Source organism: Bidens hawaiensis, unplaced genomic scaffold (assembly GCF_021521415.1).
Source record: "Bidens hawaiensis isolate Kalapana, Puna unplaced genomic scaffold, B.hawaiensis_p1.1 tig00018977_1, whole genome shotgun sequence".
Lineage (NCBI taxonomy): Eukaryota > Viridiplantae > Streptophyta > Magnoliopsida > Asterales > Asteraceae > Bidens > Bidens hawaiensis.
In genome coordinates, this window is record NW_027492885.1 from 318,661 (window position 1) to 335,069 (window position 16,409).

General features: G+C 33.6%; 2 protein-coding genes across 4 annotated transcripts; both read left to right on the forward strand.

The window, feature by feature from the left end:
* Positions 1-1,042: 1,042 nt before the first annotated feature.
* LOC143557489 (uncharacterized) lies at positions 1,043-8,870 on the forward strand. 3 transcript variants are annotated; one of them, XM_077046547.1, is made up of 8 exons: positions 1,043-1,256; positions 2,437-3,052; positions 4,018-4,951; positions 5,979-6,258; positions 6,535-6,642; positions 6,743-7,021; positions 7,124-7,267; positions 8,101-8,870. In XM_077046547.1, the coding sequence occupies exons 2-8, from the start codon at positions 2,455-2,457 to the stop codon at positions 8,287-8,289; spliced, it is 2,532 nt and encodes an 843-aa protein (XP_076902662.1). In that variant the 5' UTR covers positions 1,043-1,256; positions 2,437-2,454; the 3' UTR covers positions 8,290-8,870. The 3 variants fall into 3 exon arrangements, with proteins under 3 accessions (XP_076902662.1, XP_076902664.1, XP_076902663.1); XM_077046549.1 differs by having other exon boundaries at positions 2,440-3,052; XM_077046548.1 differs by lacking the exon at positions 1,043-1,256 and having other exon boundaries at positions 2,336-3,052.
* Positions 8,871-11,854: 2,984 nt separating this feature from the next.
* Positions 11,855-15,988, forward strand: LOC143557463 (ACT domain-containing protein ACR12-like). Its single transcript, XM_077046528.1, has 10 exons — positions 11,855-12,105; positions 14,163-14,217; positions 14,363-14,470; positions 14,568-14,662; positions 14,730-14,814; positions 14,921-14,980; positions 15,050-15,105; positions 15,200-15,305; positions 15,578-15,646; positions 15,798-15,988. The coding sequence occupies exons 1-10, from the start codon at positions 11,927-11,929 to the stop codon at positions 15,858-15,860; spliced, it is 876 nt and encodes a 291-aa protein (XP_076902643.1). The 5' UTR covers positions 11,855-11,926; the 3' UTR covers positions 15,861-15,988.
* The last annotated feature ends 421 nt before the right edge of the window (positions 15,989-16,409 follow it).

Consider the following 16,409-nt stretch of genomic DNA (forward strand, 5'->3'; position numbering starts at 1 on the left):
GCTTCTCCCTATCTCTAACCTTTAAAAACCCATTACATCCCATCCGCAATGGAATTATTGCGAGTGTATAAAAAGTTAAAAACGATAAATATAACAAAATAAGTGTTTGTGAGTAAGATAAAGATAAAAATGGTGTATGTGATGCGAAAGAGTTATGAGATAATTTTGAAAAGTGGGATTTTTATAATTTAATTATAGAGTAGAAAATAAACACCACCTTAGTTGTGAATATGGATGAGCTTGGGGTAGTACATGTATTTGTACCCGTACCTGATTGTACCCGTACCAAAAATCAATGAATACATTTACCAATACTCGTACCAAAGTTTTCGGTATGGTACGAGTACATGTACGGGTATTTCGGTACGGTACGCGTTTTTGTACCACTTTGCTTTTTTATTTCCAAATCTTCGACGATCTTGAAACCGGTACGAGTACGACTAACAAACAACCTGAATTAGTAAGGGTATCGGTACTTGCACGGGTACGTGACGGGTACCAAATTAGTAAAAGTATAGAATTAGTGGCCAATTTAATGATAAAATAGTATTGAAAAACCCTAACTCGGTCGCTAACTTTAAGTGATTTGTTTGCTGGTTCAAGTCTCGGATGTTATATTATTTAATATTGAAGAAACATTTGGTACTTGTTCAATAATAACATGGTTGAAGAATATATTTTACATATTAAATATGAAGAATTACAATTAAACCCCTATATAATTCAAAACAGGTACAAAATACCAAACGTACTCGTACCTGCACCAAAATTCAACAAAAATGAGTACCAATACTCGTACCGAATAGGCTAAATGGGTACGTGTACAAGTAGAGTATATGTATTTGGGACAAAATGTTCATCCCTAATTGTAAATGAGAGAAGAACTTCATAGTTAAAGTTTGTAAGATTTTCGTAGACAAAACAAACAATACTGGCTTATTCGAAAAACCTAACGTTACAAAACAAAACTTCGTGGGGGTTCAAATGACACTATGTACAAACCCAAAGGATACAAAACGAAATAATATTCCTTCTTGCTTTAAACCTCAGTCCAGCTCAGCTTTGCTCATCTTGCTTCCGCCATTGCCAATCACTGACGTCATCATACTCGTACTTATTATTATTCATTTTCATTCTCTTGTTTCAATCAACGGTTACAGTTTCAAATACGTCCAAATCTCGATATTATCGACGGTTAATAATAAGATCTGTACGGTGAACCTACACTCCGGTTCATGTCATATACGCGGATTTAGGTATAGCTATAATTTATTTATTATTATTATTATTATTATTATTCTATTTCTCTACTGTTCGTTCGTGTTACATTAACTCATTATAACTTTGTTATAATAATAATAATAATAATAATATGAATATTAATAATGTTAATAATTGTAGGTTTTGACAGTGGAGTTATTGTTTTCGTAATTTGTCAAGTTACTTTCGAGGCTCATAAAAAGGAGTTGCGCCTCGTTTATCGATTCGATGTGAGAGCTACACGAGCTTAGATCGATGAAAAGCTCGAAACGAGCTGAACTCTTTCAAACTTAAGTCGAGCCTGAGCCTTATATAAAGCTCATTTAGTTATCGAGCCTGAGCTTGAGCCTTTTATGTGAAGATCGTCTAGGGTCATCGAGCCTGAGCCTTATATAAAGCTCGTTTAGTTATCGAGCCTGAGCTTGAGCCTTGTATGTGAAGCTATTCTAGGGTTCGTTAAGCCTTAACTAGCCTTGTGTGTTTTTAAGTGTTACCTTTTTTGGACTTCTATGTATTAATTTTATACTACGAGTCAGATCTTGTACCGAGCTTTGGCTCGTTTAAGGTAGTGCACGAGCTTGAGCTGAGCTTAGTCCCGTTTAAGGTTTTTCTCAAAATATATAATAATAAATTAATAACTAAAGCGTATATTAATTAATTAATAAATAATAAACGAGCCGACTTGGTTTAAAAAAGCGCGTCTGAAGCAAGCCAAGGCGAGGGCCTCTTCGCTTTAGGCTAGTCAGGGCGAACAATGTTTAAAAGGCGAGCCCGTGGCAAGCTTTTTAGGAAAAAAACAACCTAAGGCAAAGTTGAGGTGCTCGCCTTTTTTACGCAAGTGGTTTTTAAATATCTAAATGTTTTTTAGGTTGTATGTGTAGGTAGTTTATATATTAAATAATATTTTATGCTTAAATATAGCTACATTATGGGTCGGGTGTCGCTTTTCTTTGCCTCTCGCTTTTTAAAACCAAGCGAGCCGAGGCTGAGCTTGAAAAAGCAACTCACAAGCCGAGCTTGAGCCTAGTCGAGCTCGGGCTCGGGATCAGCTCGGCTCATATACACCGGTTTGAGTCATAGAGTTGCTATATCCTGTATTGTCAAGTTATGTTTGTTTTCAGGAGAAGCTTTTGAGTTTGATAATAATATTATTAGGTTTTTCTTGTGTATTCATAGCAGTTCAGAACTTCAGATATGACAGATTCAAGTTCGGTTGGTGTAATACTTGAATTTCTGAAGAGTAACAACTTTGACAAAGCTGAAGCTGCATTACGCAATGAGATCGGTAACCTAAACGATATAAATGCGTTTATGCAAAATCTTAAGCTCGAACAAGGAAAAGTTTCTCAAAGAAGTGATGAAGCGTCTAACGAAGATTTTATTGTGAAAGTAATGGAATATGGGACTGCAAGAAGTGGACCGAAAGATAAAATCTATAGGTCGTCTAGTATTTCAGATGAAACTGTGCTTGATTTTTATTCAAGAAATTTTAGTTCCAGTAACGGGTCTGTTGATCTTTACCAAAATGATGTGAAAGAGAGTCAAGTTTCTTCTCAAGCAAAGATTCATCCATCTGAATTAGCTGATACTGCAAGTCGGGTCCTAAAGCATGCGGAAGAGTTACCTAGATTGCCACCTGTTAAACTCAAATCAGATGAAAAGTTATCAAGTATAACTTGGGAAGAAAAGTATCAACGTGGCGGGCCCGGGTCAAAGACCGTTAGTGTCGACAGTAGTTATCTTATTGGATCGTTTCTTGATGTTCCTATTGGTCAAGAAATAAGCTCTTCAGGTTAGTTGTATTCACAATATACATTGGTTTGTTTCATTTATATATATTTTTTGTACACATAGTTAGGCTTGTAAACGAACCGAACGAACAAAGACGGAGCATGTCCGTGTTAGTTCAATTTAACTTTAACCGAAGAAACAATTGAACATGAGCAATTAAACGAACAGGGTTTTTTTGTTCATGTTCGTTCGTTAAGAAAATGAGCATGTTTATATTCGTTCTTTAAGCGTATAAACAAATGGTTAACGAACGAACATAACATAACTGGGCATAGATGAACAGACATAACTGTGCTAAAACCAGTTAAAAGAATGTTAGGAACAAATGCGTTGTTATACATACCCAGCTCGATATGGGTGGGTCAAGAGGCTAAATCAAATGGGTCAATGTAGTTAATGAGAAAAAGGGTAGTTGGAAGATGAAGAGGAAAAGTTTAGGGAAATAAATGTTGCAATTATTATCCCAATTAGGTCTATTTATATGTTCTTGTTTTAGTTTATAGATATCCATGTTTATGTTATAAAAATATTAGGGTTTATTAACCTTGTATTTGGAGAATCGCCATCTCGAATCGGCTAAATCGGAGACCTAATCCTTCTCGAATTGGATTAACCTATCAATCTCATCTTATAATTTCCGGGTTCTATCACGTTGAGTCTCAAAAGTAATTAAAGCTAGACTAAGTCAGCCCCCAAAATTTTCTAAATGAATATACCAGCCAACGTAAACGAATGAACTTAAACAAGCGTAAACTAATGAACATTAATGAATGCCAAGGAACGAACATAAAGAACTGAACGAGAAATGTGTCATGTCCGTTTGCTTAACTGAACGTACAAATTTTTTTTGTTCATGTATGTTCATTAATTAAACAAACTTAGATGAAATTCCTGCCGAACGGTTCACGAACTGTTTACTGAACATTTAAGTTGATGAAAAGTTTAATGTAGATATTTATGATTTAGGTGGAAAAAGGCTGGCAGGAGGCAATTGGTTCTCTGTAAGTCAAGGAATAACTGAGGACACTTCTGATTTAGTATCTGGTTTTGCAACAATTGGTGATGGTTTGAGTGAATCTTTTGATTACCCAAATGATTACTGGGATTCTGATGAATATGACGACGACGATGACGCTGGGTATATGAGACAACCTATTGAAGATGAAACCTGGTTTTTAGCTCATGAAATTGATTACCCAAGTGATGATGAAAAGAAAACCGACCCGCAAGTAAAAATCCCACCAAAAAACGATGATGATGATCTCTTGTTTGCAGAAGAAAATTCTTATATATCCAATGACCAATATTTTCATTCAAAAAAGGTGGGTCCGGTCACTCGGTCAGGTGATAGGATCGGTCAATATGCTGGACCCGAGTGCCATTCGGATGACCTTTGTGTAGATGATGAACAACGAGTTTCGGTTCGGTCGATTGGCGTGGGGATCAACAGTGACATGGCAGATTTTGGTAGTGAGAGGGAGTTGGATGGTGTTTCGTCACGTGATTCTGAGAAGAAATATGTTGACCGAAACATGAAAGTCAAAGCTAACAAACCCGCAAGTAATTTGACAAAAACTGTAAGTAAGCAAAATGACGATTTTAACCCTCTATGGAGACGAAAAAGCAGTAGCTCGTCATCACCTGTTAAAAGTTCAAGAGATGAAGATGATGGGTATGGTTTACATACAGCAGATTCCAGCCCGTCCACTCTGTCAAATTATGGTTATGCTGACTGGGCTCTTCAGGTGGACCAGAAAGTCGGCGGTTCACGAGAAGATGAGCCAAGGGGTTCACTAGAGGATGAAGAGGCTGCTGCGGTTCGAGAGCAAGTGAACCAGATAAAAGCTCAAGAGGAGGAATATGAAACCTTTGATCTAAAAATCTTGCACAGAAAAAACAGGTGTGGCTGTAGTTCTGATAATTATATGCTAAATATATTGTCTTTTATCTAGGGGTGACAAATGCGACCCATTGGGTTGAATGGGTTGTATTAAAATGTATATAATGGGTTAGAATGGGTCAAACTAAAAAAAGAAAATGATTGAAACGGGTTGACATTTCTCGATTTTTTTTATGGAACCAGAAAAATGGAGGGAACTTTTTAGTACTTTTACTTATTTAGTTTTTGATTTATATTTTGATTATGATTTTTTAATTATTTTTTTTAATTTTTTAATAAGAGGTTTTTGAAATCTCAACCCATTTTGACCCATTTCAAAAACTCTTCATTAAAAAATTTAAAAAAATTAATTAAAAAATCATAACACGCAATATAAATCAAAAAGTAAATAAAAAAGTACTAAAAAGTTTCCTCCGTTTTTCTCGTTACATAAAAAAAAACACTCGAGAAATGTCAACCCGTTTCAATCATTTTCTTTTTTTAGTTTGACTCATTCTGACCCATTATATACATTTTAATACAACTCATTCAACCCAATGGGTCACATTTGCCACCCCTACTTTTATCTATATCTTGTTGCATTCAATCTTCAAGCACATACCATTAATCCATTCCTTCTACTCATTTGTGACCCCAAAGTACACTGTTTCAACACGAAATCTCCAAATCTAACTTATATATGTATCATATCTTGAAGGTATTCAAGTGTAATATTATTTTCTATATATAGATACTCTATTAAACCTCAAACAGATAATATTATATATCAACTTTTTTGGATTTTGCAGTCCAAAAAACCAAACAGAATTTGAATATTTGAAGTTGGTTTTGGTTCTGACTGTGGTTTGAATCTAAACCCAATTTTTATATTTAGTTTTTATATGTTTCAAACCGAAAATTGACCAATAGACCAATAGAATAATTGCTAAAAATGATATGGATGTATATATTCAATTATTTATCTGTTATATCTACTGTTATATGTTAAACTGGTTAATATTGTTTTTCTTATTCACCTGTTTCTCAGAACTGGTTTTGAGGAGGAGAAAAATTTCAATGTTGTTTTGAACTCTGTGATCGGTGGTCGCTATCAAGTTACCGAGTATCTTGGGTCTGCTGCATTCAGCAAAGCTATTCAAGCGCATGACCTTCACACCGGCATGGATGTCTGCGTGAAAATCATTAAAAATAATAAAGATTTTTTTGATCAGAGCCTTGATGAGATCAAACTTCTAAAATTCATCAACAAACATGATCCTGGTGATAAATATCATCTTCTCAGACTCTATGATTACTTTTATTACCGAGTAAGTAATTCTTTTTTGGAAATCTATCACATTTTTCAGCTGGCTATGTTTAGAACTCAAAAGACAAATATTGTTTCTCTTATATGTCTGATCATCAAGATTTTATGATGCATCATGATAATTAATATGTTTTTATCCAAAAGAACTGTTTCTGTTTACTTCCCATTACTAGAATTTTTTGCTTCATGTGTTTCTTATTTCATGTTCAGATCATTGTTTGATTTGCGTTTGTGTGTTAACTCGCATATAATATTATCATTGTTTTTATATTCTCAGGAGCATTTATTAATTGTTTGTGAACTTCTCAAAGCCAACTTATATGAATTTCATAAGGTCAATAGAGAATCCGGAGGAGAGGTTTATTTCACAATGTCAAGGTTACAGGTATGTTTAAACTTTAACCTATTTATTAAAGCTGCCAATTTCAGAAAGAAAATAATTAAAAACATTTACATTTCATTCTATTCAATTATTTATGCTGCAGTCAATAACTATCCAATGTTTAGAAGCACTCGAGTTTTTACACGGTCTCGGGCTTATACATTGTGATCTAAAGCCCGAAAACATTTTGGTGAAAAGCTACAGTAGATGTGAAATTAAAGTGATTGATCTTGGAAGTAGCTGTTTTGAAACCGATCATCTTTGCTCTTATGTTCAATCTAGATCGTATCGTGCACCGGAGGTTATTTTAGGGCTTCCATATGATAAAAAGATTGATGTTTGGTCCCTTGGTTGCATCTTGGCTGAACTCTGTACTGGAAATGTGAGTTATATGTAATATAATTATAAGAACTGTATTCTTATAATAAAAGTTTCGACGAGTTTGAGATGTGTAACATGGAATTAAAAGTTTCTTGTGTTGTAGGTTCTCTTTCAGAATGATTCTCCAGCTACTTTGCTTGCTCGGGTGATTGGAATTATTAGCCCTATTGGTCAAGATATGCTTGCCAAAGGACGATACACGTACAAGTATTTTTCTAAAAATCACATGCTCTACGAGCGCAATCAGGTACACACCATACTTTTTTTTTCATAATAACTAGTTGTTAAATATGCTTGCAAATACAATATTATTACAATAATAATCAAAATCTTTTACAGTTAGAATAATAATGAGTCAATAGGTTTATGCATTAGTATAGACTATGGAAAACTTTCATGATTTCCGTCCCATACAAACGCCTAAGTTATTTTCTTTGATCTGCTTGAGATAAAACCAAACCAAACCAGAGCGACCGGTTGATAAGCAGACGGGTACAAAATGCTAATAGTGTAAACGAGCCAAGTCGCTCATGAGCTACTCAAGATTGTCTCGTTTAAACTCTGCTTAATTTGAACTGAGCTTATACGAGCCCAAGCTCGAACCTAAAAAATAAGCTTGTTTAATATATTAGTCCAAGCCTAAGCTTTACTTACCGAGCTTGAGCTAGCTCGTGAGCCTATCATTCATATAATTTTTATTTAAAATTTGAAATATATATATATATATATATATATATATTATAATGATAATTATTATTTGTTAAGTTCTGATAAAAAATAACTAAAAAATATGTGTAATGTGTTGTATATAATTTTATAGTTATAATTATATGTAAAAGATCATTATAAATGTATATAAGTTAATAAACAGTAAACGAGTAGAGCCTGAGCTAGAAAACCTACTCACAAGCCGAACTCGAGGTTTTGGAACTAGAGCTCTTGCTCTCGTAATTAAAATGAGCCTAGCTCGGGTTCGACTCGTTTACACCCCTAAAAGTGCCGCCTTGTTTTCTCTGTTGGTATATATTAATTCCCTTTTATACCCATGGTAATTAAATCGCATGTTTCGTTTTTCTTCAGGATACAAACAGATTGGAGTACTTAATCCCGAAGAAAACATCCTTAAGGCATCGGTTACCAATGGGTGATGAAGGATTTGTAGATTTCGTCTCTCATTTGCTTGAAATAAATCCAAAAAAACGCCCATCAGCCACAGAAGCTTTAAAACACCCGTGGTTATCGTACCCGTATGAACCAATTTCATCATGATATAATCCGAGACTTGGATAATTAGTTAATTACAAACATGCCTTCATCGTCGGGTTTTCGGGTTGTATTTATATGTTTTGCATGACTACGAGTGATGTTTTGAAGGGGTTTGCATCTTTAGGGGTTTAATCATTTGTTGTACATATTATCCATCTAGCTACTAATACTGTGTTTAGGGGTTATTTTGGTAATAGTTAGCGAAACACTATTTTAGCCAAACTTTTGGGTGGTAAATGTAGTCGAAACCGTCAAGTCCTGTCCCTGATCTTTTCTTCGATTTGATGTGATCATGTTTCGAGTTTTGGTTCAGCAAAAATAGTGTACTATGTGACGCAATGCGTGAACACAAACAAAATGGTCCATTCGCTTCTGGTTTCATTATATTTTGGTTCTTGTCGAGATACCTAACAACGCTTATTAGTGTTTTACAAAGATTTGGTCACATGTGAAGAGAATTGGTTAAAGGTCGAGTGTTAGAACATCTGCAATGGAGGTATGTGGAGAAGTATGTTGCCTAGTTGGTGCTTAGGTGGCATCGGAGGTCTAAACATGATGCTAGTTTTGGAAGTGAAAGTACCTCTCCACCGATCGTCGGTGGGGAGGATGAAGAAACTATGAGAGGGAGTGGTGAGGGGGAAACTAGATGATGTGAAGAATAGAGGAGGTATGTGAGCCCTAATTATAGATGGTCTTATAAGACGAATGCCATCCAAATTTCATTGTCAATCGTTTTAAACGTTAATTTATTGTTCATACAAAGAAACATCGGTGACAAAAGCTTCACGTAGCAGTACATGTCTTGGTAAAGAAATGTTGGTTACAGAGAAAATTATTGATTTTCAAAACCATCATAAGGACTAAGAGCATTCCCTACCGTATATTCATATGTATCATATAATTACAATAAAAATAACTATATTTTCTCTTTCATGTTTAATTAAATAATACATTTTATACATTTATCATTATATTTTCTCTCTCTTCTACTCACAGCCACTTTCAAAAAGTATTAAAAAATTATACGGTATGTACAGTGAATTCTCAAATTTAACTTTTCCATATAACATTTTCCCTCTGCTCTACTTACTAGCACTCGTAACCATACCATATAATTTACAAATCTCCATCACATTATTTTAGAGAACGGATTGAGAATGCTCTAGGTAGAACCAAATACTCTAAAATGATCATGTAACGCATTTAATGCTATTCTTCTCATAATTTCATAAGATGAAAGAGAAACATTGAATGAAATCCACCAACCACTTACGAATTTCATTAGTGTATATTTAAAATACATGTCAATGATAAGTTATATCAACAATGAGATGGTGGTGGAGTGATAAGGGAGAAATTTGGTGTTTTATATGATTCAAGTTCGATTTATGTCTCTAGCACTTAGTTTCAGCAGCGCCGGCGTGATGATAAGAGATTAGGCGAGTAGGTGGCGTTCACTAGTTGAATCTTGAACTGACCGAGTTTTATCTCACCGCACTGTCATGCTTCGGGCGAGTGTTTACGAACGTTGGCCTTAGGTGAGGGTTTTTCCCGTATCAAAAGACGAGTATACCCCCAATATGTTGAATTTAGCACGTAGCTCATTTGAAAGATTTGTTGGCTGTAAGAAAATAATATGTTATATTATATTTATAACCTTTTAACGGTTTATAAAACAAACGAAATACAGTTGTGGCATGATTAAATATTTATATAACATCCCTTAATTGTGGCCTAGTGGTAGGTAGGCTTGGGTCCAAGTTCGATCCCAAGTTGTGTCAAGTTGTATGAATATTAGTAATGAATGATTTGAGCTAAACCTTACAAGGTTGTTAATTCGGTTCCCGCGCCCACCCGGGTTTCCATCCCACAATGTGTTACACTAGAAAGTTTTGCTCTTATGGCGGCACAACGACTGTCAAGTGACAGACGACAGTATAGTTTCCCGAAGGAACGCCCAAACCAAACTCTAAAAACCAATATAACCTTTAGCTAAAACAACATTGTCTGGCCAAAAGAAACAACGAGGTTCTTCAAATTTAAAAGGACCGATTAGCTAACACATAAGAAAGTGACAATTATAAAAACAAATTGTGACATCTACTACTCTAATAAAAGAATACCACTTTGTGCCACTTGTCACTCTTTCAACCATCTCTACATTTTTAAACCCATTTTGTTATTAACCCAAAATAGCCTTATTCTTATGTATATATAAAGCAAGTGTGTTAATGTTTATTTATTTTTCTTTTTATATTTTAACGTCATGCTTATCCTTAAGTAATAAAATAAAACAAATTAGCTATAGAAAAAGAACATGCTAAATGGGACTGAAGTGGTCAGAATATTGCTTTATTATTATTATTTTAGGATTTTCAGGTATATAAAATAAAAGTCAATTAAAATGCTTTCTTCCTTAAAAAGTTTCATTATATACATTGACTGCATTCTCATGAATTTGTTTATCGACATACTAATAATTTAAATTTATTCTTTTGGTTTATTTTAGAAAGCTATAATCAATAAGTTCTTTTCTTAGTTATCGTGTATATATATATAATATATATATATAACTAGCTTTTATTCCGTGTTATACGGAGTTGTTTTATATTATTCGTTTCTAATATTTAATATATTTTTTTGGATTTTAATTTTATTTATTGTAAAAAAGTTATTAATATACTTAGGATTTGATGATAAAAGGGTTTCACAAATAAATGAGATGTTATAACCGGGTTTAAAAGCTATATGGGTTTAGTGAGACCCATGACTCATTTTTTTTACTATGAAATTGTTTCTTAATTATAAATAATATCTTTAAAAACGGATACTAATTTTTAGTATATCCCTATTTTATAGGATTTTCATATCAAATATTTGATGAGATTAATTTTTAATATAATGAGATTTTATAAACCGTTTAAGAGGTTATTTGGGTTGGTGAGTCCCATACCCGTGAATTCGATTTAAATGCATGAGAAACCTTCATTTATAAATAAAGCAATCTGATGGCTTAAGAGAATTTAAGGAGGTTTCGTTTATATATATATATATATATTTAAGATTAGGATTTAATACCTAATCTTGTTTTATTATTTATGGTTAGCTTGTACTTGAAAGAACTCGTGTTTTCACACGAACATCTATACGTCGTTTTGTCAATATTTACAGGAAGGCATTGACTAAAATTTTTGATTATTGATAAACTAGGTATATTGACCAACACAACCACAAACGTTGTGTACAAGGAAACTTTTTCTTATTAGTAAATATTTGCGTAGTGTTTCTTTAGTAATTCCATTAATTTTAATAAAAATTATAATTTTATTAACAATATATGATACTTGTATTGCTGATTGTATATTGATTAATATTCAAATTTTAAAATTTCATCAAATCCTCGTATAATACACGGGCTCAAACTCAAACTAGTGATTAAATATATAGATACAAACTCGTAATGATTGAAACTCGTGAATATTTTACTACAACAAAGTGCACCATGACGTGACGTGGGTCCTAACTTCCTACCATGGGCCCCACCTAGGGTGTACAATATTCGAACTCTTACGTCACTCCGTGCATTCATTTCATTTCAAACAACTCACATTGCCGGAAACTCAACCACTCCGTACACTCCATGGCCACTGCCGCCACCACCGCCGTCGTATCCTCCGTCCGTGTTAACTCTCCGATCAAACTCTCCGGATTCGATTATTCGTCTTCTAATATTATTATCCAACTCGCTCCCTACAAGTCGTATTCGCCGTACTTAACGTTCTGTTTCAGTCCACGTGGATCGTCATATTTTGTTAATAAGTGAGCTTATTATTTTATATTTAACATCGTTTCGTTTATTGATTGATGTTACGATTATCGACTGAATGAATTAGAACTGTAGAAGAAGCGTGTAGTGTAATTGATTGATGATCTGGTGTGAGTGTTGACTAGTCAACTAGGTTTTAGTTTTAGGATTATTATGTGACGTAATTGTTAATAATTAGTGCTAAATTAAAACGATTATAAACTATTTCGATTATCGACTGAATTAGATTATAATTATGTAGTGTAATTGATTGATGATCTGGTGCCAGTGTTGACTAGTCAACTAGGTTTTAGGATTATTTTGTGAAGTAATTGTTAATAATTTGACCTAATCTGTGTTTTTAAGCAGTCTAATAAGTCTAGAACAATGTTAATGGTAGCAGATCGTATCATTTTGTTAGCGAGTAAGTTTACTATCGTTTCTTTGATTGATATTCGGTGATTTTGATTGATGTGATGTTTCGATCATAGACTGCATTAGAAATCATAACGCGTAGTGTAATTGATCGTTGACTAGTCAACTAGGTTTTAGTAGAACGATTTACTGTAAGAAATTGTGCAAAATTAAGGTGCGACAGGTGAAATTGTTATGAAATGGTTGACCTAATTAGGATCATGAATTTGTGACGATGTGTTTTGAGTAGATCGTCTCGTTCTGTTAGCAGGTAAGTTTAATATTTGAATTAGAAAGGTGAATATGAATATATATATGATGTTTTGTTGATTGAGTTTTTGAGATTTTGATTGATGTGATGTTTTGAATTTTTGATCATGTAGTGTAATTGGTTGTTGACTAGTCAACTAAGTTTTCTGATTGTTTGTGTGAAGTAGGACGATTTCTGTAAGAATTTGTTAAAACATTAGACTAAATTAAGGCGCGAGAGGTGAGACTATTTTGGCCTAATCAGGATCATGAAATTTGGCAATGTGTTTCCGTTAGATGATTCTGTCTTTAAGCAGATTCGTCTAATTTTGTTAGCAAGTGAGTTTAGTATTTGAATATGATACGTAAATCCGTTGTATCGTCGATTGTTCTTCAGTGATTTTGATTGATGTGGTGTTTCGTCATCGAGTAGTGTAATTGACTGATAATCAGGCATTCAGTTACGATTGTTCACTAATCAACTAGGTTTTCCAGTTATTTTGTGAAGTAGAAAGGTTTCTGCAGGAAATTGTTAACAATTTATACAAAATCAAGGTGCCGGAGGTGAAACGGTTATAAACTATTTGACGTTATCAGGATTGTGAAAATTTGACATTATCAGGATTGTGAAAATTTGACATTGTGTTTTTGTTCAATAATTCTGTTTATGAGCAGACTCATTCTTCTAGAAAACGTAGTCTAGAACATTGTTAATGATAGTAGATCGTCTGATTTTATTAGCAAGTACGTTTAGTTATGAATACAAAAGGTAAATAAGTTGTTTTGTTGTTTCGTTGATTGATCTTCAGAGATCTGATCGATATGATTATGATATTCCGATCATCTACTGATTATAACACTTATGTAGTGTATTTGATTGATAATCAGGTACGATTTCTTGCTAATCAACTAGATTTTAGTTTATTATTCTGTGAAGTAGGACGGTTTCTGCAAGAAAATGTTAATAAATGGACAAAATCATGGTGCAAGAGGTGAAAAGTTTATAAACTATTTGACCTAATCAGGATCATAAAATTCTGACAGTATGTTGATGGTAGTTTCTACTAGATCTGCAGTATTGTTAATGGTAGTGGATCTGTATGCATTATCTATGCTTGAGTTTTGTCTCATTTTCAGCTATTAAGTTTGTTTCAGTCTGCATTTGATCCTTGTTTATCATATGCCCTTTTCAATTTCAGCTATTAAGTTTGTTTCAGTCTGCATTAGATCCTTGTTTATCATATGCCCTTTTCAATTTGGAGAAATAGGATATAGTTTTGATCTTTGAGACTAAGTTATTGTTATCATTTTGTTAGTGCAATAAGAGAGCTGATAAGTCAGATGTTTTAATTAAGTTATGTATTATGTTTGATGAATAATGTTATGTACTAATTGGACTGTTATTCAGGAATATTGCTAAAGCTTCCATTGATGGTGTGGACTCATTGGGGATAAGCTCCCTGGTCAGTTCAATGTTCATATTGACAATACTAATTTCAGTGAATACCTTTTAATAAGATTGATTTTGTATTCTTAAATATTTTATCATCTATACCTTTTGTTGTCGTACACTGTATCTCATTCAAATTTTTTTTTTATCAGGAACAGGATGCTGATATTCCTACTCCAATTGTTTTAATCGATCAAGATTCCGATCCATCTGCAACTATTGTCCAACTCAGCTTCGGTGACCGTCTTGGTGCTCTCATTGATACAGTAATTAACAACCAACTCATTAATCATTAATGTCTTGACATGATTAATCATTATAGCTTTTATCGATACATTAAGTTGACTAATATTACTGGTGCAGATGAAAGCATTGAAAGATCTAGGCTTGGATGTAGCAAAAGGAACTGTCACAACTGAAGGATCAGGCACACAAACAAAGTTTTTCATTACTCTATTGTGAGTGTACTTCATAGTTATTTTCATCCTCATAAACAATTTCTGCTCAAATTTGTAAATATTATAGATCAACGGGGCGTAAAGTTGAAGATCCAGATCTCCTGGAAAGAATCAGATTGACCATCATAAACAACCTCTTGAAGTACCATCCTGTATGTGTATATACAACATATGCCCTATTTCATGAATTAATTAGTTATTATTTATTTATATATATTTATCTTGTTAGTTAATATAAACATTTATTTTGGTTTAAAGGAGTCTAGCGCACGACTTGCAATGGGAGAAGCTTTTGGAATACAAGCTCCAGTCAATAAGGTATAATTTTATTAACAAATCCGAAGCTGTGTGTTATCATGGCAATTGAAGTTTTTGTTTTAATGGCAGGCTAATGTCGATATTCCAACTCATATACATGTGAAAAATGACGGGCCTAAAAGGAGGTTAGCTAGCAACAAATGTATATTATAAGATTGATTCAAATTTATTTTGATATGTTTCTAATGCGTTGACTTATTGTATCTTGGTTGACTTTAGCTTGCTGTGCATAGAGACAGAAGATAGACCTGGATTGCTTTTAGAAATAATTAAGATAATGGCAGATATCAATCTTACCGTTGAATCAGCTGAAATTGATACTGAAGTATGTTACTATCTCCTTTTCATTGGGTGGGTCAAGCGGGTCGGGACGGATCAGATTGACCCGCAAAACTTTTTTCCTATTTTTAAAATTTAGTAAAAATTATCAATCCATTTATGGTTAAGATATTAATAATATTAAATTTTGAATTAAAATTCTAGTAGGTTGTTTTATGCTTTAAAAGTAGACTGCGGTTGACCTTCGACCCGTTTGACCCGCTTCTGTTTTAGCTAATTTTATTTTATTTCACACGCGTCTACTTCTGTATGGTACAGGGTTTGGTTGCCAAAGATAAATTTCATGTTAGCTACGGAGGGCAAGCTTTAAACGAATCTATGTCTCAGGTAACCAAATCATTTCTTTATTATTCATTTGTACTCTTATGGGCTGGACCTCATTCAGGTCTAAGCCCAAACATTGAGCCCGATCCAGACATATGTTAGCATAAGTTTGTTATTGTTATTATTTTTGTTGTTTACTTGTGTAAATGTGCAGGTGTTGACGAACTGCCTACGTTTTTACTTTCGGAAGTCGGAAACAGGTGAAGACAGTTACTAAGGAAGCATTTTAATTAAACTCCATGTGCATTGTTCTTCTAAGTCCATGTGCTTGCCTTTTTACATATTTCAAAATAATGAATGCTTAAACTCTCGGAATTGAAAGACGCAGATTGCATTTGACTTTTATATCCGAATTGTGGTTGCATTAACATTTGCGGATTAATATCTGATTACCGTGTAACTAATAAGGGAAAAGTGAATATGACGCTATCACATATGTCCAAAACGTTCAAAACTACGCCATTTTTAGTAAAATACCTAGAAACTACTTTTTATTGTTTTACTCATCATGTTATTCGAGCATAATGTACCATAGTATCATATGCTTGAAAAGTTATGTTGACTGTGACACTAACAAGATGCGTCGAAAAGAGAGACATTGTAAACAATATAATATTTTGATGCGGAGAGTATAATTAGCTGTTATGTAAGCCGACCAAAACGAACTGGTTTTGAGAGATGTTTTTAGCATTTTCTAATCTTAGGTGTACGTATTCATTCTTAGTATTATGTGTATGTCATTGGTCTAGCCTCTAGCCTCTATTGA